The following is a 24,150-nucleotide window of genomic DNA, read 5'->3' as shown; positions in this document are numbered from 1 at the left end:
CAAAAGGACCCGATCCAGCGCACCTCAAGGAGCTATTCGTCCAGATCAACACCATGATCCGGAAAGGGGCAATCGAAAGAGTGCCTCATCATCAGAGGGGACGAGGCTTCTACTCAAGATTTTTCCTTGTTCGCAAGAAGTCAGGAGAGTGGCGCCCCATCCTCGACTTGCGAGCATTGAACAAGTTTCTGAAGAAACTCACATTCAGGATGCTAACACTTCAGGAAATCCTCCAATTTCTTTCGGCGGGAGAGTTTTTGGCAACACTCGACCTTCAAGATGCATACTTCCACGTACCGATTTTCCCACAGCATCGGAAGTTTCTCAGGTTCAGAGTGGCTGGCAGGGACTTCCAGTTCAAGGTCCTCCCATTTGGCCTGCGTTCAGCCCCCAGAGTGTTTACGAAGATGCTGGCCCCAGTAGCGGCCCATCTTCGGTTGCAATCGATTCAAATTTATCCATACCTGGACGACTGCCTTATCAAGGCCAGTTCTTTCGACACGGCTCAAGATCACGTTCAAAAAACTTTGTCTCTGATGCAGAACCTAGGTTTCTCAATCAACTTCGAGAAGTCTCGTCTCACACCTACAACGAGAAAGGACTTCTTAGGAGCGACACTGGACACCAACCTTGCCCAAGTATTCATTTCAGAAGAAAGACAAGTCAAGATTCAACGACTCGCGACGACATTGTCACTAAGAAAGTGCGTTTCAGTACGCATATTCAAGTCATTCCTCGGAATGCTTTCTTCCTGCATTCTGCTCACTCCCAACTGCCGTCTTCGGATGAGACCCTTACAGGAGGAACTCAGTCGCCAATGGATCCAAGCCACAGGATCTTTCGAGGATATCCTCCACATTACACCTCGCATGCGACAAGCGATCGCATGGTGGACCCACCGATCCAACTTACAAGTGGGGTGTTCTTTCCTAGCGGAGGTTCCCAGGTTCATAGTGACGACCGATGCATCAATGACAGGCTGGGGTGCACACCTCCAAGGCATGACGGTCAGCGGGAAGTGGAACCAGGTCCAAATGAAATGGCACATCAACCGGCTAGAGTTACACGCCATATTTTTAGCCCTGAAGTCCTTTCAAGCGACTCTGCAAGGTGCCACAGTCTTGATACGGACAGACAACACCACCTGCATGTATTATCTAAACAAACAGGGCGGGACCAGATCAGTCCGACTATCTCAACAAGCACAAGAAATATGGAGTTGGGCCTTGACTCACGATATTCATCTGTCAGCGGTCCACGTTCCGGGGATTGCGAATGTATTGGCGGACTCTCTCAGCAGGTCCGGGGGCTGCACTCACGAGTGGGAACTTCATCTCCCATCTCTACGTCGCATCTTTCAGATGTGGGGGCATCCGGACTTGGACTTGTTTGCAACCTTCCAGAACCGGAAATGCCCATTCTTTGCAAGCTGGGTTCCCCACAAGGACTCGTGTGGGGATGCCCTTTCGCTGAACTGGAATCAAATATTCGCGTACGCCTTTCCACCGATACCTCTGATCCCGAAAGTTATCAGGAAAATGAAGAAACAGCCATGCCGGTTGATCTTAATTGCTCCTCGATGGCCCAGACAATACTGGTTCCCCGAACTACTCCTTCTCTCGGAATGCAACCCTATACCACTACCACGCATTCCGCAGCTTCTATCCACCCAGCAAGGCAGGGTATACCATCCGGACCCGAACTCGCTGAAATTGTCAGCTTGGCTCCTCAACACATGGAATTTGCACACCTAAACATTCCACAAGATTGTCAGGAGGTGCTTGCAAAAGCCAGAGCTCCATCCACGATCAAAACATACAAACTCAAGTGGAAACGGTTCTGTGCATGGTGCCAAGCTAATGACTTACATCCCATTCAAGCAACACCAGAACAAATCCTTCCTTTCTTTCTGCATCTAGCCAGACTGGGTTTGGCGCACTCTACTCTTAAGGTCTTCCTAGCAGCCATCTCTAGGTTTCGCCAAGATGGATCAAACTCCCTGTTCTCTGTACGGATCATCCAACAATTTTTCAAGGGCTTATTTCGCATGTTTCCGCCGGTCCGAAAACCTCCTCCGGCATGGCATCTGAACATCGTCCTATCTCAGCTCATGCGACACCCCTTTGAACCGATTCATAAGGTGGACCTGAAATTTCTGACATGGAAAGTATCGTTGCTCCTGGCTTTGACATCTGCTAGGAGGGTCAGCGATATTCAGGCGTTTACATCTAAGGCACCTTTCCTTCAATTCACCACGGACTCAGTGGTATTGCGCACTAATCCCACATACATGCCTAAAGTGCCACTGGACTTTCATCTTAATGAACCTGTTGTCCTTAAAACATTCTTTCCTAACCCACAGTCTACGGCTGAGAAAGCACTGCATTCTTTAGACATTAGAAGATGTCTTCGATTTTATCTCTCCAGAACTTCGGCCATCCGCAAGACAGACCAACTGTTCGTGGCTTATGGCCAGCAACGCCGGGGTTGTGCTGTTTCAAAACAGACCATTGCTAGATGGGTCTCCTCTACGATTGGACTTTGTCACCAACAGGCTGGTAGGCCCTTACAAGCCTTGCCAAGAGCACATTCAACCAGGGCAGTTAGCTCTTCCACTGCCCTTTTTGCTGGTGTGCCACTTCGACAGATCTGCAGAGCTGCCACGTGGTCTAGCAGGCACACCTTTACTAGACACTACTGTCTGGACTCGGCAGATGATGCAGATGCTTCGGTTGGGAGAGCAGTGCTTCGCAATCTTTTCAAATAAGGTGAGCCTCTGTTTCCACCTCCTCATTTATGCTCTTTAGACGTTTGCTCAGAACATGTTGATTACTGTTATGCATGTCTCCTATACTATATACATAGGTATATTTAATTATATGCATACATGATATTCTGACGTCTACGAGCGTTATAATGTGAGTACTGCTTACTATTCTGATTCAGGCATGTGAATCTATGAAAGACACCCCTAATACTGGAGAAGAACAATAGTTACTTACCTGTAAACAGGTGGTTCTCCAGTATTGGTGTCTTTCATTGATTCACATGCAACCCGCCCGCCTTCCCCCAGAGGCTCTCTCGAATAGCATGGGACTTCACTCCTGTGCGAGAAAATCTGAGAGCCTGAGCCTCTGGGGAGAACATTCTGGTGGGTGCTGTCGCCTGATTGGCTGCAGTTTGGACTAACACATAATGACTTAGATAGTCACGAGTATGGAAGTTTTTTCTACTGTAGCTGGGGCTACTTACTTCCTGGTTTGGTATTTCTGTTATTTGCTATATATTTTATGGCATTTTATTGCTTTTTTTATATACCGTGAGACTCCTACTCCGACGACGGGGAATGATTCAGGCATGTGAATCTATGAAAGACACCAATACTGGAGAACCACCTGTTTACAGGTAAGTAACTATTGTTCTTCCCTTTGGCATGCAGCTGCTTTTGGCCATAGAGAAATAGTCCGCCTCCAAAGGGCATGGCCAACAGGACGGGCAGTGAATCACTAGCTGCACCCTTCAGTCGAATGCACTTCAGGTAAGAAAGAAAACTAAAAAGTGAAGAGAGACACAGCAGGTTTTAAAAGCAAAAATGGGAGCCAGGCATCTCCGTGCAATAAAGGCTAAAAGGGAATCAGATCATAACATGAAAGGGCGCTAGGCACATCACAACACAAAGTGCTACAAGGAAATCAGACTGTAAAATAAATGGAGCCAGGCACCTCCCAGCACAAAAGTGCTGCAAGGAAATAAAACACTCCCGCCAGTGTGGTACAAGCACTCAGAAAGGAGTGGGTAACCGTATAAAATTAAAAGCGAGCTCCTACCGGAGATCCGAACCCCGATGCATGAAAGTGGATCACTGCGAGTCTCCGGTTTGGCACTTGTGGTGGCACTAGGCCGCTTAGTATACACCCACTGCCACCAATAAATTGGATGTTTACTCTCTGTATTGGCTGTTCTTCTTCATCTTTCAGATACTTAATGTGGTTTTTCGAATGTACCCACCACTACTAATGACTTTTGGCTGTGTGCTAGCTGTGACCTTATGTACATAATGGGCTTAACTAAGTGTGAAGGATGTCCAAACTATTACTAGATTCTCAATTAGTTGGATGGGGACTCTTTATATCGGATGCACATTAACTTATCTGATACTATATTTTCATACGTCTACCCACTGCCACCATTATTTATTGACTGCACTGTCTGCAACATCGTGGATACGGTGGGTTTAATTGAGTTAATAAATCATTTGACCTATTATGGTCATAAGAATTCCGGATCCCTCTTGCTGTATCAAAAAATACTTGACGCCCCAGGAACCCATTTGTATTGAGAAAGAGATTTTAACTTCATGTGAATGTTTTCCTGGTCTGGTAATTGTTCCCTCAGCGTATAATGAACCTGTGGGTACGCTGTACAAACTGACAAATACAATTATAGTGAATGCCAAAGTACAGCAAAAAACCCTGCTTGGCCTTGTTATAGCTATAAGCATGCTTCATCAGCAGAAGTCTAGATGACCGGAAAATGGTAGATACATTTGTATGGTCCCCTTTTTTCCACGGGTGAGTGACTACAGAAGTGGCCTCCCTCTAGTGAGACCTATGGAGCCTAAAACATAGGGTAAATGACTGCCCAACATAGATGTGCTCAGGTTTGTAACTCAAGGGTCTTTGGGCTTTTTCTTTCACGTGTGATTATCACTATGAATCACTGTCCAGTGAGATGCACTGATAAACTATAATAATTACTCTCAGCCAAATCACCTGTAAGGAGGTGTGCATAATTACACCCTCACCTCCATTTTTCCTCCATTACAGTCCGCTTCTACAAGATGGACCAGTATGGTAAGACCTACTTTTACCTTTAGCACTGACTGAGTCAGGACTATGATGTTCTAGGGATCCTGTTAACCCTGATGAAGGCCCATGACCCTTCTGGGCTCTAAAAGGGCCTAAACAAGGTGGTTAGAAGTGAGAGGGAGACATCATATTTTGTCTCACCCTTTTAAATTATTTTAATATTGCCCTTTCCTTTTTAAGAAAGAGATATATTTTACCCTAACACTGACGTAGTTTTACCATTTAATCTGGATCCCTCGCCTATCAGCAACAAATATACTTGTAACCTCCCTCGTCTTGAGCTCTTTGGTGGGATTATCCAACCAAGGTGGGACGAATTCACCTTTGATGAACCATTCCACAATAGTGAGTGAGGCTTTTCGTTTTTTTTTTTTTTACAATGGTCGTGTTAGGACTTTGGCATTTATGAATCTGATTTTGTTCTTTGTCCACTACCATTCTTTTTGTGGGCATCATTGTGGCTTTGAAGGATGTATGGTAATAGGTCATATTCTCCTTCTCTCTTGTTGTAATAGAGACTAACTGTACAACAAACCTGAATGTACTAACTGCTTATAGTGTATATGGGAAAGGCTTAGGGCCTAGGAAGCGTATGCTTTGAATGGTGATAATAGCTACTTTTGTGCGAGATTACCATATTATTTTTAACAGCAGGTTCACATTAGTCTTGCTAACACATATAACAGAAATGCAGCGTAAACTTCCTCTGCGGTCCAAACAGCTACACCTAGTGCGCAATATTTGTTCTCTTCCAGGGGATACTCGTCAATAGTCATAAGCATTGAATAAGCTCCGCCCACGTGCGGGATCCCGGAGCATATAGAAATATACATATATATGTGTATTTTGGAGGCCACAATTCCCTAGCACTTCCACCACATTCATATTTACATGTATATAAATACATAAATATGCAGCCTAACATAGTTCCAATAGGGCAAAATGCCAAAATTACATAGGTTTTTCTTGTACAAAAATAATCTCCTACATACACCTTGTAATAGAGAACATACACTGTAATAGTGTCATACAAGAAACCTTTATTTTCAGAAATGAAAAACAGGTAATAGCAGGCAGTTGGCCCATAGGCTGCATAGATGAATAAACATCACAGTACAGTAAAAAACTGGCACCTTGCGTTTAAGACTTCCAAGAACCTGGACACTGTGCCTTTAAGACCTCCAGGAGCAGCTCTGCTCCTATCATGCACCACAGGTGACAGTTAGGTCAGTTCTTTTTTACGGTGTACTAACTTGTAGCAACCTGAGTATAAGATGCAAACACTACATTAACGTACTATAAATGCTCGTCCGGGAAGGCGGGAGGGTTGCTTATGACTTTGATGAGTATACCCCTGGAAAAGAACTAGGATTACAGGTAAGTAATTAATCCTTCTCTTTCAGGGGATACTCATCAATAGTCATAAGTACTGAATAGAGTAGCAAACCAATACCCACTACCTCGCGGACGAGCAAACAGTATTTAAAAACAGGTAATAGCGCATCTCAACATGACATCAAGCAAATACATTTCTCAGTGAGGCTTGCCCAACCTGGGCAAAATTGTTTATCAGAAGTTATGAGCCGGACAACAGCGCATGACAAGTAAAAGGATGTGTATTTACTGTTGCTTATTTTTGATTAACATTAGTGATGTGTGGCACCTTGGGACAAAACAGTAAAATGTTAAAAAATAAAAACTGCTTTTCTGTTTAATAGTCGTCAACATTTAGCTGTCTTCCATAAATCCAGATCTTTATTGCCATTTCATATATATTTCCTGGCAGTGTAGGAAGTGGTTGTTGCAGCTAATGTAAGGTACTTTCTTTATTAGTTCAATCAATCAATCAGGTCATTTGTAGAGCGCACTACTCACCCGTAGGGTCTCAAGGCGCTGGGTTGGGGGGGGGGGGTGCCGTTACTGCTCGAACAGCCAGGTCTTGAGCTTCTTCCTGAAGGAGAGGTGGTCTTGGGTCAGGCGCAGGTCGGTTGGGAGTAAGTTCCAGGTCTTGGCGGCCAGGTAGGAGAAGGACCTTCCTCCTGTTGTCGCTCTTCGGATGCGGGGGACGGCGGCGAGGGCGTGGCTGGTCGATCTGAGGAGGCGCTTGGGAGTGTAGAAGTTGATCCGGTTGTTGAGGTAGCTCGGGCCTTGGTCGTGTAGGGCTTTGTGCGCGTGGGTGAGGAGACGGAAGGTGATTCTCTTGTTGACCGGGAGCCAATGCAGATTTCTCAGGTGTCCGGAGATGTGGCTGCGTCGGGGGATGTCGAGGATGAGTCTGGCCGAGGCGTTCTGGATCCGCTGGAGTCTCTTCTGGAGCTTGGCGGTGGTTCCGGCGTAGAGGGCGTTGCCGTAGTCCAGTCGGCTGGTGACGAGGGCCTGGGTGACCGTCTTCCTCGTCTCGGTGGGGATCCACCGGAAGATCTTACGTAGCATGCGCAGGATGTTGAAGCAAGACGAGGAGACGGCGTTTACTTGTCTGGTCATGGAGAGGGAGGAGTCCAGGATGAAGCCCAGGTTGCGTGCGTGGTCCGTCGGTTTGGGTGCGGTGCCCAGGGCGGGGGGCCACCAGGAGTCGTCCCAGGCGGAGGGCGAGGAGCCCAGGATGAGGACCTCCGTCTTGTCCGAGTTCAGTTTCAGGCGGCTGGTCGTCATCCACTCGGCTACCTCTCTCATCCCTTCGTGCAGGTTGGCTCTGGCGGTGGCGGGGTCGTTGGTCAGGGAGAGGATCAGCTGGGTGTCGTCGGCGTAGGAGATTATGTTGAGGTTGTGTTGGCGTGCGATGGCCGCGAGGGGGCTCATGTAGACGTTGAAGAGGGTGGGGCTCAGTGAGGATCCTTGAGGGACGCCGCAGATGACTTTGGTGGCCTCTGACTTGTACGGTGGTAGGCGGACTCTCTGTGTTCTTCCGTCGAGGAAGGAGGTGATCCATTCCAGTGCCTTGTCCTGGATTCCGATGCTGCCGAGGCGCTGTACTAGGGTGCGGTGGCAGACAGTGTCGAAAGCCGCGGAGAGGTCCAGGAGGATGAGGGCCGCTGTTTCTCCGTTGTCCATCAGAGTTCGTATGTCATCGGTGGCAGCGATGAGGGCGGTCTCGGTGCTGTGGTTCGCTCGGAAGCCAGACTGTGAGGGGTCGAGGGATCCATTCGTCTCGAGGAAGGCGGCCAGCTGTTTGTTGACGGTCTTCTCGATGACTTTGGCCGGGAACGGGAGGAGCGAGATGGGACGGTAGTTCTTGAGGTCGGTGGGGTCTGCTGTGGGTTTCTTGAGAAGAGCGCTGAGTTCGGCGTGCTTCCAGCTCTCCGGGAAGGTGGCGGTGTCGAAGGAGGTGTTGATGATGTCCCGCAGGTGGGGTGCGATGACAGCGTCGGCCTTGTTGAAGACGTGGTGAGGGCAGGGGTCAGTCGGAGATCCGGAATGGATGGAGTTCATTGTGCGGATGGTGTCTTCGGTGCTGATCGGAGTCCAGGTGCGGAGGGTGGTGGTGGGTGGCGTTGTTGCGGTTGTGGCTTGCGTTGGTTCGTTGCTGAAGCTGTTGTGTATGTCCGCGATCTTGTTGTGGAAGTAGGACGCGAGGGAGTTGCAGAGGTCTTGCGACGGGGTGATGTCATTGTTTCCGGCGCTGGGGTTGGAGAGCTCTTTCACGATGTTGAAGAGTTCCTTGCAGTTGTGTGCGTTGTTGTCCAGCCGGTCCTTGTATGTATTTTTCTTGGTGGCGCGGATCAGTTGGTGGTGTTTCCGGGTGGCGAGCTTGAGGGTGGTCATGTTGTCCGTAGTTGGTTCCCTTCTCCAGACTTTCTCGAGGGCTCGACAGTTCTTCTTGGAGCTCTTGAGTTCGTCGGTGAACCATGGTGTTTTTCTGCTGCAGGGTCTGTTGGGTGGGGTTCTCAGAGGGGCGAGTTCGTCCGCGCCGTTGTTGATCCACTTCGTGAGGTTGTCGGCGGCCTGGCTGGGGTTCGCTGAGCTGGCAGGAGGGTGCTGGCTCAGGGAAGCGGTGAGCTGGTCGGCTGTGATCTTGTTCCAGCTTCTTCGGGCAACCTGTTGCTGGTGGTGGTGGATCGTTGTTCTTTTGAAGCTGAAGTGGATGCAGCTGTGGTCCGTCCAGTGGAGTCCTGTTGCGTGGCTGAAGGTGACGTCTTTGCTGGATGAGAAGACGGCGTCGAGTGTGTGTCCGGCGAGGTGGGTGGGGGTGGTCACCAGTTGCTTGAGTCCGAGGTTGGCGAGGTTGTCGAGCAGGCTGATGGTGTTGCGGTCGCTGTTGTTCTCCAGGTGGAAGTTGAGGTCCCCCAGGAGGATGTATTCGGCGGAGGGGAGGGCATGCGGGCTGACGAAGTCGGCGATGTCCTCGCTGAATCGTGTGCGTGGACCCGGGGGTCGGTAGATCAGGGTGCCTCTGAGGGTGGTCTTCGGGTTGGTGTGGATCTGGAAGTGCAGGTGTTCAGCGGTGGTTAGGGTGTCGTCGGTGTTGGTCGTGATGCGGATGGTGTCTCTGTGGATGATGGCGATGCCTCCTCCCGTCTGGTTGGTGCGGTCCCTTCGGATGATCTTGTAGCCCTCCGGGATGGCGATGGCGATGTCTGGGGCTGAGGAGGCGTTCATCCAGGTCTCGGTGAGGAAGGCAACGTCAGGGGCGGTGGTGTCGAGGAGGTTCCAGAGTTCTACTGCGTGTCTGTGGACGGAGCGGGTGTTGAGCAGTATGCACTTGAGGTGGTTGCTGCTGGTGTTCGGCTTGGCGGGAGCAGGGAAGGTCCGGATGCAGGTGAGTTTGCAGGCGTGGCAGCTGAAGGGTCCGTGGGTGTGCTTCGGGGCGGCTCGATGACATCCTGGGATGCGGCCGGTGTTGAGTGCGATGAGATCGGCGGCGCTGTAGGTTCGTCGGGTCGGCTTCCGTCGGTGGGGGCCAGGGGTCCTGGCCCTGGGCGCGGTCCAGGCGCGGACGGGCGCAGACGGGCTTACCTTTGGCGCGCCTTCGGTGCACAATCGGCGCGCCCGCTGCGCGTCAACGCTGCGCGTTCGCACGGTCGCCATTTAAGGCCAAGTGCGCGGGTGGGCGGAGCAGCTGGGAGGCGGGAGCGGGGAGGGAACAGAAGAAAAAAAGGGGCGGGGTCGGCGGTGGAGGCGGGAAACACGAAGGGTAACGGGCAGACTACGAAATACAGGCACAAATGAGGGTTAAAACAACACTAACACGGGCAAGACTACGAAGGAGAAAAACAAGCAAAAATGATGGTCAGAAACACAAAACACGGGCAGGAGCTACGAGGGAAAACAAGCACAAGTGATTATTAAAACAAACAGAGCAATGATAGCAGGGTCAGCCGGCAGCGCGGCTGGCAGCGAGGCAGAGGGCACAGCAGGGGGGCGCACGCAGCAGCTGGTGGCCGTGCGGCGCGGGGGTGTCCCACAAGTGGCCGTGCGGCGCGGGGGTGTCCCACAAGTGGGTCACCTAGTTGTCGCCCCTCACAGAGTTCCTTATAATTGTTTGTTCATTTGTGTCGTATTTTATGGTGATGTACTTGCACTTCAACGGTTTTATTGATTTAATAGTTTTATTTTGTACATATATGTATATTTTATGGAAATCAGTTTGCAAACTAAACTGATGGTGAACACAGGAGGCATAGTAGGACCCATGGTCTATATCTTCTTTGGAAGGTAGGAGAAACCCTGGGTGGTGAACTCCGCTCGCGGAGTTTGCGGAGTTTTCCGCAATCCGTGTTATGCGAAGATCCCAAAAACTCCGCTCTGCGTTGCAAACTTTTTTCCTCACTCGCCAATATCAAGTTCGCAAGCAAGGAAAATCCGCCTCCCGGCGAGATTTTTACTCATTATTGATCGTCCATGTCAAGTTGGGGAGCGTGGAGAATCAACCATGCGTGCGGTTGGATTTCTCATGCGAGTGGTCACATGTGCCGACGACCGCTCACGTTGAGAAACCGTCCGATCGCATTAAGAAAGCTGCCGCTCTAGTAAAAAATCTACTCTAGTGGTAGAAAGGGAGCAGAGCCCGCTTGCTCTGTGCATGGTGCGGTTTACGATGATTGCACAGTGTGGACAAACACCTGACACTGAAAATCACTACGGACGGCATTTTCCTTTGCACTCGCCACTTGTGGAGCTCCGGGTAGCACGGCAGAGCTTTATTTTGCACTTCGCGGAGTTCTGCTTAGTAGAACTCCGCAAACTCAACCAAGGCTTAGGTAGGAGGAATAGGGTCAGGTATTTAACATCATGGTAAATACCATCACAGCGGAAAGATTTTTGTTTTTCACCAGATGTGGTAAATATTTACTATTCTGCATGCTCAACGTGAAAGGAAGTATAACATGCAGAATCAGTATTTAACAGACCAATTCCACGTGCTTTGCCTTTTTTCTTGTGGGCCTTTTCCCCACAGTACATTTCAGCAGGTTTGACTTATCAGAATCTAGCAGGGGAAAACGGCAAAACTGATGATTATTACACAACTCTTAATTCCAATCCCTTTGCAAACTTATTTGTACAGGGATCAGAATGTTGTCCTCGTCATGTAATGAGGACCAAGAGGATCATCTGCTCCCTGGCCTCACTGGTAAGTTGTTTGTGTCACTAATAAAACAGTGCAAATGTTTGCATATTTCTGTTCAGTCCGAATTGTCTGGTTTCTTTAAATCAAATATTTCTATGTTGTTGAAAGTATATCGTTTGAGCTTCATGTGTCTTTGGGGAAGTTTTTAACCTTAATTTGCTTGTTTTTTTATAGTCCTCTTTGGGAAATGGTGCAAGATGGAATTGATTTGAAGAGCATCAAATGGACACAACACTAGACCTTCCATCAAATTAAAGGCGTTGCTGTTGGGATGGAGTGATCTGTATTTGTTGTGCATTTCCATTTCGCGGCAGAATCATGTAGATGTTGCTCTGTACTTAAAGCGATACAATGGCTGGTTTTAGGATTAAAATATCCTAGTAGAGGGAATATGCCATATAGGGGGGTGTAGGAGACTGGATGCTTAATATTTCCCTGTGATTTTTTGGGGGTTTAGACATTTATTAAGCTGCATGTTGCAATATCCACTACAACACCTCTCAGATTTGTGCCACTTGAAGTTTTCAAAATATTTCCTCTACGGTTATAATCTGGCTATTTCTGTAATGGATCAGCCGTAAATTCAGATGGTGTTAGCACAGGTAACACAGCAGCACCTTAATCAGTACAGTTGTATAATAGTAGAGAATGCTTACCAATTGGATTATTCAAAAGTTGGAAGAAGCTGAAACTTAGAAATGGGTAAACATGTATTTAAGACCAGTTTCATTGTCCATTTTGACTCCGTCTAATGTTTTTTTCTTTCTCTAATTTTGTAGCTGACATCTGTGTGGGAGTTAAGTACAGTTCCTCTTCTTTAATAGTCATAAGCATTTGAACTCACAATTGTATTTACACTTGTTTGAAACGATGGCATCATTCTCGGATTTAGCCTAACCCAGTAAGTGCTATTTTTCTAAACGGTGAAAGAAGAGGCCAGTGATACTTTTGAAAGTCGAAATTTGTTTTGTAAACATTTCGGTGTTATTGATCTAAAGTAATTTCCTGGTTAACATTCCACGAGCTGGCACATGTTCGAAATATGAGCGCACAAAGATATTGCGATTTGTAAAGATGGGCTTCTTGGGTCAAACAGACCTTTACAAAGAATTACCTTTTTTCTGCTTGTTCTCTTTGTGGTACTTTCAAGACGGCACCTGTCAGTTACTTTTCTGGATAGTTTAAAATGGTTCCAGACATCCGTCTTTTTTCACAAGTAAGCAGATTTTGCATAGTACATCTTAATCACGCACAAGGAGGCACCGTAATGTTCTCCACTCTTATAAGTATAAACGTATCTATGCAATGTTTGTGTGTAAAATAAAATGGCTATGTACCGCTAATATAAGTTGCTTATGCCAGTAAAGGTATTGTGAATATTAAAGATGGCCGTATGTTGTATATGGTCTCACTGTTTTTCATGTGTGCTTTGTGCTGCATTTCTTTAATGGAGTGTCTGTGATTCTGAAATCATGCTGCCTGCTTATCTGTTGGTGATGGGCATTTGAATCATAATTGCTTTTTGAATAGAAGACATGCTGGAAAGAGCTTGGTTGTCTGTGTCCAGAAAAAAAGAACTAGACTGCTTCAATCCCTCTGTGAACGCTTCTAACTAATAAATTACAGTTTTGATTAAGACGCAGGATTTGGGCCCACGTGAGCCAGCTCAACCTTCAGAGGACAACATTGAAAGTCAAAACCATAAAGGTTCATTCAAATCTATAAATAATTACACAGTACCAAAAGTAGTCTTTCAAATTCGCACAATTATTTTTGTGTGCAAAATCCTTATTGTATAGTACAGATGAAGCAGAATTAAAGAAAAGCAGCATGAACTTTTCAATCTGGGTGTAAATCCGCAGTGGCGTAGGAAACAGACAGAAAGTGTAATCTATATCATATGCAGGCCCCTGCTAGAGGAGAAAGAGCGTGAGTATGCTGTTCAGTCCTGGCCGGGGATTTGGAAGGGGTATGTCGAGCCATTATAGTGCATGCATATATGGATACCTCTAAAGACAGAGAACTCTGGGTCGTGGTAAGGGGCATCAGCCTCCCGCATTTTCTCATGGAATAGCATAAGCATGATATCCCATGCCTCAGCAATGGGCCGTTTACGGAGGCAATGGGTTTCTTCATTATGCAGATTGGTACTTTCAGCTTCTTCCCAACGGAGAAGAGCATTCCGCCATTGGATAGGAAGTGGTGGCTGAGAAGCCCTCCAATGTAGGGTGAGGACTTGTTTAGCAAGCAATCGTGCTAAATTGATGAAACTAACTCGAGCTATATGCTTGAGTTCCCTCTTATAGATCCCCACGGCAGTCGCCTTCTAGATAGTGAGATGAGTGAGGTAACTGATGAAAGGGCTGCATGTACCTCCTGCAAATAAGTAGAGTGTGTGGCACACTCCCATAATTTGTCAGAGGTCTGCGACATCAGAATGGCACCTGTGGCATTTAAGACCAGGGTTAAGTAGGCTCGTGTAGGAGTGTATATTGAATACATTTAAAGTGTGTGTTACGGCAAATGACGCAATGCGAAGCCAGCATTTGGGCCCACTCCGAGTCATGCAGTGGCCGTCCAGTGTCCTCTTTCAAATCAGCATCAATGATGCATCAAATAATACCAATTATGAGAGGTAAGGTCAATCTCCTAAGCAAGTAAATAGCCAGAAGCAAAATATAGTTCTGATAACCAGGCCCCAGTGCTTTTGCTCTGACCCCTCAAATGTGTATGTGCAAGAGGCTAATTACTGATCTGCATATTTAATTTACCTACACGTTCCTAGTATATGGGACAAAGTGTACTCATAACTAGTAAGTTAAATGTCACTGTTGGACTGCAGCACGTATTCCCCCATCACTGCAGTGAACAGGTGAAAACATGGCTCTAGCAGGGCCGGACTAGTCCAATCGGGCACTAGGTTTTTGGGCGGGAGGCTGGAAGGGTGAGGGCTGGTTTTGGTGCTGAGGAGGTTGCTGCCATCACCACCACCAGTAGGCCTCCACATGCTCTATAGTCCGTGGGGCTGTCTGTCAGTGTGCACCTTTGCCTTTCACATTGGTAATGGCTTGGCTCAACACTGTGTGGCTAAGGGTCCGCAGGCCTGGTCCTCGGGGCTTAGCTGCTTGGGTCGTGCAGTCCTTAAGGCACTGCATGCAGCAGGCCTAGCTTTTGAGGCGGGGGCATGTGCCTCCTTCCCCAGGGCCTTCGATACAAAAACAGCCTTCTACCTGTGCATGGACTTATGTCATGCAGAATCTGAAAGAGACCATTAGTTATAGATTCCTTACCTTAGAATTACCCCCAGACGTCAGACTGGATGCAGGGAAATTCCTTCGTAGCAGTAGCCCTGCGCGTCGGTAGGTGGCATCGGTCGCCACCGCATTAGTAGGCATCACGGTCGCCAGGATGACTGCACGGTGTCTACTTAAATGCCGCCCCTGCGCGCTGCTGTCAGTTATTTCGTTTTCCTCGCCAGCTAGCGCAGATCCGGAGAGAGCGGGCCCCTTATTCGCTTTTTGACCTACCTTTTTTGACTTTTTGTCCACGTCTTGAGTCTTACGACTCTTGGTGCACGGGTGATGTCCAGCCGTCGGCCCAGTTTCAATCCTTGTGAGTCCTGTCACAAGTTGATGTCGGTCACCGATCTGCACCTCGTGTGCCTTTTGGTGCCTGGAGCAGACCACGACCCGAAATTGTGCTCCGACTGCTGGGCCCTGAAGCGGAAGACTTTGCGGGAGCAGTCCCAAAAGCTTTTGGAGGCCCGACAGTCTGCTCCACTCCGCTCAAGGTCCCTGTCGAGTGGAAGGTTGCGGGACCGGTCGCGGAGCCATCACCACTCGTCATCGAAGTCTTCGCACTCCTCGGGTAAGTCGAAGCACAAGAAGAAGGCGAAGAAGCATCGTCGCTCTTCGCCTTCTCCCTGTCAGTCGCCCGACGAGCCACGGGACCCGGAGCGTAGTTGCTCTCCGGCTCCTTCCTCGGAGCCTGCTGGGACGGCTCCGCTCTTCCCTCCCTTTCCCAGAGCCGGAGCGTCCCCTGCCCATCTTCGAGCTTTTTACGAAGCACTTCACAGCATCTTGGAGCAACCAGGCTTGGCTGGGGGCTCTGACCTCGGCGCCGCAAGGTCCCCATGGATCCAGGCCTGGATCCGGATCGGTGGCAGTCGACCTCACTGTAGGAGAGTGGGGTCTGCAATCCTATGGTCACCCCAGATTTTTGCTTTTTGCTTCACTGGTTTACGACTTTCCCTGGCTGTGGGCCTGCTAATCAGACCCACAGCCTAGCTGTTCTCTCTCTAAATTGACAACCATGTACCTTAGGTGCATTTACCAATTGGTACTGGGCAACCTTATCAGTCCCTGTACAGTGTACCTTAGGTACCCAGGGCATAGGTGTACCCAGGGCCTACCAGGGGCTGAAGCATGTATTATGCCACCCCTGGCTGGCCATCTAAATCTGACACAACTGGCTGCATGACAGCTGGGGCAAGGTGGTGTAAACACCCTTTGCTGTAGATATAGTATACCTATATCTAACCCTAAAATGGACACATATATTCCTATCAGTCACTCCTATGGCAGGCCTTAACAATCCTGAAGGCAGAGTGCTTGGAATTATGTGAGATGGTGCTCTGGCATGAGCTGAGCCCGTTTGCAGCTTGCGGAACCAAGTCCTAATAGCTGTTCCATGATAACACTATACCATATACTCTTAAGTGCATTATAATCCTCGCGGTTAAATGCTAACTCTGGTATAACATTATCAAAACATGTGGTGTCATACGATTTGGAATACTACCCCCTCGCCAATTCTGGCGACGGGGGTAGCATTCCACCCTTCTAGAGGGACACGACATGTATGTAACTGTGAACCCCGGTTAAAGTTAACTCGAGCCTCCGCATCACAAAATGGATGCTGCCACCACAGACACAAGTCTGACCTCCTGCTGCTGGGAGTCCTTCCAGCGAGGATGGCTTGGACAAAGGGTTTCCTGCCTTGGGAGGTGCTAGCACCACCCCAGACAGGATTTTGTGTATTGAGGTAGGGAGGCCTGAAAGGAAGGAGACATGCCTGGGGCACACAAGGTGTCCTGTGCATACACCGGTTCAAACCAGTTGCTGGGGCATCCCTGCCCCAGCTCTGGCGCGAAACCGGACAAAGGATAGGGGGTGTAACCACCCCCTTCCTGGTCCAACCAGGGGAGGGACCTAGTCAGTAGTGCAGCCCCCTTTAGGAGAATAAAGGTAGGAGCTGGTCCCATTCCAAACTAGATTATCCTGAACTATTCAAGAAGAAGAAACTCTGGCCTTCGACGTTCTGCTCCACAGAAGACTGAAGAATCTCCCTTGTGGGCAAGGAGTTTCCACCCTGCACAAGCAGGCACCATCAAGCGTCCAGCGGCTTCCCTTTGTCGTCTTCCCTTGATGATCCAGACTTCAGAGCCCGACGAGACCCGGATTCCCAGACCTCTCCGACCTCAACTCACATCTGCAGCAAAGCTGAGACCCGTGGGTGCGACGAGGCACGTGGGACCGGCCATCTTGGAAGAAACTGCACTTAGCTTCCAGCACGACTCCCGAGGTAAACTCGACCAAGTGCTTTGGGGACTGAGAAGCCCCGACCCCGAGCAGCCCCTGCACCGAAGTTCAGCCCTCCAGCATCCATGAGATCTGCGTGGGGCCCTTCTGCTTGGTTCCTGCTCGACGCGTTGTCTGGTCACTTGCTGGCTGGCTAGTGGCCTCCTAGACGACAGACCTTTGAATTTGCACTGCTGATCTGGTTGCTCCAGATTGGCCCTTGCCCCCTTCCAAAAGAGGGGCACCCTGGACTCTCCTAGTCCGCACCAGACGCTTTCTTCACTCACCGCGTGGGTTGCCTTTGCCAAGGCCTGTTGCCTCCAATCCCGGATCCAACACCGCCGACAGCGAGAGCCTGCGTGGGACAGCTCGTGCCTCCATCCTGGTCGTCGAAGACACCTCATGGTCCACGTGGCTGCAGAGTCAAGTGTCCACTCTTCACCTGATCGCGACGACGACATCTGGTTCCTTCCTGGTTCCACTCCAGTCACTGGCTAGTGACTGTGAACATTGTCCCCTCTGCTTTCAGGTCTCCTTCTTCAACAATCCACCCTTGGATTGCTCCAGACATTTTCCTCCTGGTCGCCTGCAGCATCTTTTCTTTCAGGCTCCATAGACTTCAACGCAAGAACCCGACGCACTTTGACCCCTATGCACCCGCGGCCTGTGGGTGAGGTAACCAGAGCATTTCGGTGCTCAAGGGTAGTTTAACTGTCCTAGTGTCCAGTTCCACAGTCGTTTTAGTCCTACCTAGTCAGGATTGTCCGTACTCCCCTTTAACTTGAACTGTACTGTCCATAGACGTTGTTACGCATCTCGCGTGTGAGTTCACACTCTGCACACGCGTTCCGTTGGCCTCCTATTACTTACCTGAAGTTAGGGTAGCGTGGTCCCAACGATCCTACAGCCTCTGGACAGCTCCATTCCTCTAATCGACTTTCACATTCCACTTACTTAGTATATGGTTTGTCGTGCCCCTAGGGCACCATTGTAATTTTGTGCAACTTGTCGTATTTTTCGTAAGAGAATGTCATGTGCTTAGCCCTCTGACCTCATAAAGAGTTCAGAGGTGTTGTTATTAATAAATATACTGTTTATTTTCATAACAACCTGTGTGGTGTCCTTTCATCTGGTATTCAAGGGGTTATATTGTGGTAAAACAGCTGGCTTCACATGCCAAAAGAGTTTAGCCTAAGACTGCTTTGTCCATGCTACCATTAGGATAGCTGGTCTATAAGGTTGACTTACAACCAATCACCATAAGGGTTGTTTGGACTGATACAAGGTGATCACTAGAACTAGTGAGCATCATATATCAGGCCAACTTCTCACATTCACTGTACCTTCCCCGGTGCCGATCCCGGTGACGACGACCCAGACGCCGGTTGTGCCCCCAACTAGTGTCGACCCTAGCCTCATCCCCGATGTCGAAACCGCGCCGGACCGACATAGATCAACGTCGGTGCTGGAGTGGACTTCTGACATAGATTCACGTCGGTACCGAAGTGGACTTCTTTCCCACTGTTCATTCCTAGCGTTCCCTAATGCTCTGAGTGGCCGCCAGAGGAGGGTGAGGAGGATTGGGAGGGGTATATTGACTCTCTAGCAGATCAACTCGAGGAACCGTATTGGAGAACGGAGTTGGGTGATGTAAGTGGTCTGGATACCTCCCAAGACCATGGTATGCTTTCTCACCCTACCTTGGCTACGAAGGAAGGAGCTTCCTACGCTGTGGTGTTATGTAGGGTGGCTGAGGCCTTGGGTTCCCGACAGTGGCTGTTCGGACTAACCTCCTGACTGAGGTGTTTCAGCATGAAGCAACCTCTTCGGAGCCCCTGCTGCCTTTTAACCGCTTCCGTGCGGCGCCGATTCCGCCCCTGTGCTGGACATTCCAGAACAGGGTGCGGTCATGACGGAACCATTCCGTCATCAGCACAGGTCAGCCGTGACTGATGACGGAATGGTTCCGTCACAAGCATTGAAGGGGTTAATGAAGCACTCACCGACATCCTTTTGGGCACCTGGTCCATGCCAGATGGCATATGTGGGCTTTGCAGTGGGACCTGAAGTTCCATTGGGTGCAGCATCAGGGGAATCTTTCTGATGTCATCCAGATCTCGGAGGGGACTGCAAGTCAGTTGCAGTGGAAGCTCACACACCAGGATTAGGTCAGCGGCAGATCCCTCTTCCTTCCACAACCAGAGTAACAGTAGTGACGGATGAGTCACTTCTGGGATGGGGTGGCTACATGGGGGAGGTGAAGATCAAAGGCCTCTAGTCGCCAGTGGAGTCAGGGCTCCACATCAACCTTCTGAAGCTCCGGGCGATTTGTCTTGCACTGAAGGCATTCCTTCCCTCTATCAAAAGAAGAGTAGTGCAGGTGTTCATGGACATCACCACCCCCATGTGGTACTGCAACAAACGGGGCGGGGCTGGGTCATGGACCCTATGTCAGAGGCTCTTCCCCTTTTGACATGGCTGGAACATCCATCCCTGGTGGTTCAACACCTGGCAGGTTCCTTGAACACCAGGGCAGACAAACTCAGTCGCCGGTGCATGATGGATCACAAATGGCATCTTCACTCTGAGGTGGTGCAAGGTCTCTTTCAGCAGTGGTGAGAACCTTGGTTAGATATATTCGCCACCAAAGAGAACTTGCAATGTCGCAAGGCTGCGCGTTTGAATTTCCAAGGCGGCACGCGCTCGGCGATGCCTTTTGTCACGAGTGAAATTGCGGCCTCCTGGACGCCTTTCCACCTGTACCATTTCTACCCAGAGTGCTGAAGAAGATCAAGAGTGACCGGGCCCAAGTAATTCTTGTGGCTCCGGACTGAGCACGAAGAGTCTGGTACCCCGAGCTCTTGAGTGTGGCCATCGATCCTCCTATCAGACAGCCTCTTTGGGAGGATCTTCTGTCATAGCAGCAGGGGACGGTCCTCCACCCGAACCTGTCCAGCCTCCACCTCCTTGTATGGAGATTGAGTGGCGACAGTTGACAGTTGACAGCTTTCAACCTTTCTCCCGAATCTGTAATGTCATCTTGGCAGCCAGGCAGCCACCACTGAAACAGTATATGCCTGTAGGTGGAAAGAATTTGTGACATGTTATGTTATTTATATTTATAACGTGCACAGCTACTCCGAGGAATGTCCCAGCACGAGCCTAGGAGAGAGTGAACACTAGATTAGACGAAGAGAATTGTTTTCAGTTTTGTTTTTAAACAGAATGGGATCCTGAATACACCAAAGAGCAAACCGCAGCAAGTTCCAAGCTAAAGCGGTTTCAGAGCAATGGAGCTCCGACCCATCCTTTGCAACCGAAAACGCAGAACATGCGCCAGAAGTCGAATGGAAGAGTGCAGATGTCTTGCAGGCGTATAGAAAGAGAAGCGCTTTCTTAGATAGATAGGACCAGAGGTGTGAAGGGCATGGTGTGCTATAACTAAAGAATTGAATTTAATCCTTTCACCTACTGGCAACCAGTGCAGGGCGTGCAGATGTTGTCGCACGCTGCTTCTCGCAGTAACATTGAGGAGAAGCCTGGCCACTGCATTCTGAACAACCTGGAGTTTGTTGATCAGGTATCCCGGAATGCCAACATACAAGGCATTGGCGTAGTCTAACCGGGATAAAATCAGGGCTTACATGACTGTTTCCTTAGCGGCCCTAGGGAGCAATGGGAGGAATTTCCGAAGGCTCTTGAGTATCCCAAAGCGGCTCCCAGCTAACTTGTTGATCTGAGTCGCAAACGTAAGATTATCCTCAAACCAGACCCCCGTTGAAGCTGGCACCGTAGAATCGAACGGCCAGAGTGATTCTCTGAACTGAGGAGAACATTTTCCATACAAGAGGATTTCCGATATTTCCTCATTACATTTTAGTTGTGCAGAGGCCAGCCACTGAAAGCCCTTGATAGGCAGTTTTTAGCGGAGGAAATGGAGCTCTCATTTTTCCCCCATGTGAACAGAAGCTGAGTATCGTCGGAGTAGGCAATGATTTTGGCCCCCAAATCGTCTGCCATTGGCACAAGGGAGTGTCATAAATGTTAAATAGAAGGGGGCTTAGAGAGGACCTCTGTGGGACCACCCGTAAGCACCCTCTGGGGCGAGGACGATGAAGGGGGAAGCCAAACCTGTTGCATCCTGCCCTCCAAGAAAGAATTTAGCCAGCCCAAAGCAGTGCCAGATATACCAATCTCGGCAAGTCGGGTAAGCAGCAGCGAGTGGGGGACAGTGTTGAATGCTGCCGAAAGGTCAAGCAAAATCAAGGCTGCCTTCCAGTCGGCATCCAGTCTTGGATGGCCTCAGAGACTTCTGCCAACGATGACTCTGTACTATGGGGCCCTAAACCCCGATTGCTCCGGATGTAATATGCCCCTGCTTTCAATGAACTCCGTCATCTGTTTGATGACAACTTTTTCACAGACTTTTGCAATGCTGGGCAAAAAGGGAGATGGGACGGTAGTTTCCTGGCTCAAGGGATCTAGTGGTGTTTTTTTAAGAGGTAGAATCATGGCCTGCTTCCAGGTGGCCAGAACATAGGCCTCCTGAAGGGACATGTTAACGAGTCTATTAACTTCCGGGTTCACAGTCTCTGTAACGTCAGCTAAAAGTCTAGCCGCGCAAAGGGAGCCCGATTTTAGGCTCTTAAGAATTCTGAGCGAATCAGGCAAGTCAATGGAACCAAAGGCAGAGAAGGGAGTGAGCGGGAGAACGAGGAGGAGCCCCAGATGCCAAGGACGCATCTGTGTCCCCTTTACAGGAGCTGAATGAAGCCTGTATCGTGTGAATTTTATCCCTTAAAAAACTGGATACGTTTTCACACTAAGCGGTAGAAGGTGGGACCGAATACAGTTGGGCTTTAGGTGCCATAAAGCTCTGAACAATGGAAAAAAATCCTTAGTGTTGTTCCTAGCTGAGTCGATACAGGCCAAGTAGTAGAGACATTTGGCATGTGCTATGGTGGAGTAGTAGGTTTTTTTTTTGTCCTCAGCATGAGCTTTGCCACAGGGGAAAAGTCCTTTTGCCAACTATGCGCCAATTTCTTGCACTTTTGTTTTAAGTCCCTCAAATCAGGCATGAACCACTGTTTAGAAGGAGAACCCCTGGACTATTTAAAGGGGGAGGCAGGAGATAGGAGGTCAACTGCTTTGAAGATCCAGCTAGTGAAACGGGGGAGCCCCTCTTCAAGGTCATTGGCGGGATCGGGTCTAGAAGCCGCCAGGGCCTGGCTAAACACAAGCGAGTCCTTTTTAGCGAAGGCAGGCTCATGAGTGGTCTGAGACTGGGCATTGGTGCCCGCGATTTCCCAGGAAAAATAGGTCAAAAAGTGGTGGGACCAGGAGACCGGAAGAGGATCGAGCAAATTGGGTCGAGAATATGGCTCCCAAGAATTATCAAAAGGTTGACCCATTGGGTGAGTTGGGCCACATTCACTAAATCTTGAAATTCAAGAGTGTCCCCAGCATCTGTCTGCTCCAGGTGTATGTTCAAATCCCCCCAGGGTAAAATGAGCGGAGAGGCTAATACTGAGATCTAGAACTACGCATTCCCCACACAACATAGCCTCGCCCCGCTGGAGGACCCACTTGTCTCTATGTCAAATGGCCACCCCTCCCCCCCTGAGCGGTCAGCTATGGAAACCCTGTAATCGTCAGGGATAGCCATTGTGAGAGTGGGTTTGGAAAATTCGTCAAGCCAAGTCTCTATGATCAACAGAAGATCAAGTGGCTTGTCCGAAAGAAGGTCTAATACATCTTGATGGTGTTTCCTTAGCGACCGTGTGTTAATCAAGGCAGCGTGAATTAGAGGCCTCTGCATGCCCAAACTGAAAGGAGCGCTGGGGCAAGCTGAGTCAACCAAGCCAGCGCCTAACCCAAAGCCACAGGACGAGCAGATAGAATCATGACACACACACTCAGATCCCACCTGTTAGCATGAGATCAAGGGCGAGTGCAAATTGACTGCAGTTGAATACTGGTATAACACAACCTGGTCGCACATTTGGACGTGTCCCGGGCAGCATGGCTGGCGCTGGCCGCTTCCGGGACGCTGACGGGCGCAGACGTGCTTGCGTTAGGCGGGACTCTGTGCGCGTCCATGCAGCACGCATATTAATAGGTGAGTCCCCTCTATCAACTAGAGCATGCCTGAGCAAAAATGGCATCTCTAGTTGTCCACCCAGGAAGTTACTGAAAGGGGATAAAGTGCTGTATGCAAGAAGAGCAGGCAGCAGCTAGGTATGCACACCCAAATTCATAGTACAGTTTAAAAAGAGTAAAAGTATGGCAGAACACTTGAAACAAATTGTTAAGAAATAGTTAAAAGTGCGAGTCAGCTATATTTAAAAGCAATCACGTAGTGTGAGCACAGTTGTGATGTCCGATCTAAATGACCCTCGACAGCGCTGGCACCCACGCAGTGCGCATATTAATAGGTAAGCCCCCTCTAACAACTAGAGCGCACATGAGCAAATATGACATCCCTAGTTGTCCACCCAGGAAGTGATTGAAAGGGGATAAAGTGCTGTGTGCAAGAAGAGCAGGCAGCAGCAAGGTATGCACAATCAAATTCAAACAACAGTTTACAAAGAGTAAAAGTATGCCAGAACACTTAAAACGAAGCAGTTAAGAAATAGTTAGAAGCGCGAGTCAGCTATATTTAAAAGCAATCACATGGTGCACAGCAAAGGCTGTGGATCCCCTTTCTGCCCCTCTTTCGGAGGTTATCCTCTTCATTCTTTCTTTGGCCCAGCAGGGCTCTGCTCTTGGCACTCTTAAAGGTTATCTTTCTGCCATTTCAGCCTTTTCTTTTCAAGTCCCCTATTGTAAACAGATTTTTGAAAGGCATTACTCATCGCTTTCCTCCTTCTCCTTTGGTAATGCCCCAGTGGGAATTGAATCTTGTCCTTACTTATCTTATGTTTGCTCCCTTTGAGCCGCTACATAATTTTCCTCTACATCTTCTTACTCTTAAGACTGCCTTCTTGCTTACCATCACCTCTGCTCCCTGGGTGAGTGAACTTCAGGCTCTGTCTTCCATACACCCTGTCTTGCTATCCATCCGGACAAAGGGGTCCTTCGAACTAGGCCCTCTTTTCTGCCCTCAGTGGTTACCTCTTTTCACATAGGTCATACCATC

At 49.1% G+C, this 24,150-nt stretch overlaps 1 protein-coding gene across 2 annotated transcripts in view; it reads left to right on the top strand.

The window, feature by feature from the left end:
- NFS1 (NFS1 cysteine desulfurase) overlaps positions 1-12,849 on the top strand; it is a 658,188-nt gene extending 645,339 nt beyond the window's left edge. For both annotated transcript variants that reach the window (XM_078652222.1, XM_078652223.1), the window contains exon 13: positions 11,608-12,849. In XM_078652222.1, coding sequence (XP_078508348.1) covers positions 11,608-11,671 — 64 coding nt within the window. In that variant the 3' untranslated portion in view covers positions 11,672-12,849. The remainder of the gene's footprint in view (positions 1-11,607) is intronic.
- The last annotated feature ends 11,301 nt before the right edge of the window (positions 12,850-24,150 follow it).

The sequence above is a fragment of the Lissotriton helveticus genome, chromosome 7 (genome assembly GCF_964261635.1).
Source record: "Lissotriton helveticus chromosome 7, aLisHel1.1, whole genome shotgun sequence".
Taxonomy (NCBI): domain Eukaryota; kingdom Metazoa; phylum Chordata; class Amphibia; order Caudata; family Salamandridae; genus Lissotriton; species Lissotriton helveticus.
This window is presented reverse-complemented; position numbering and strand designations above follow the sequence as displayed.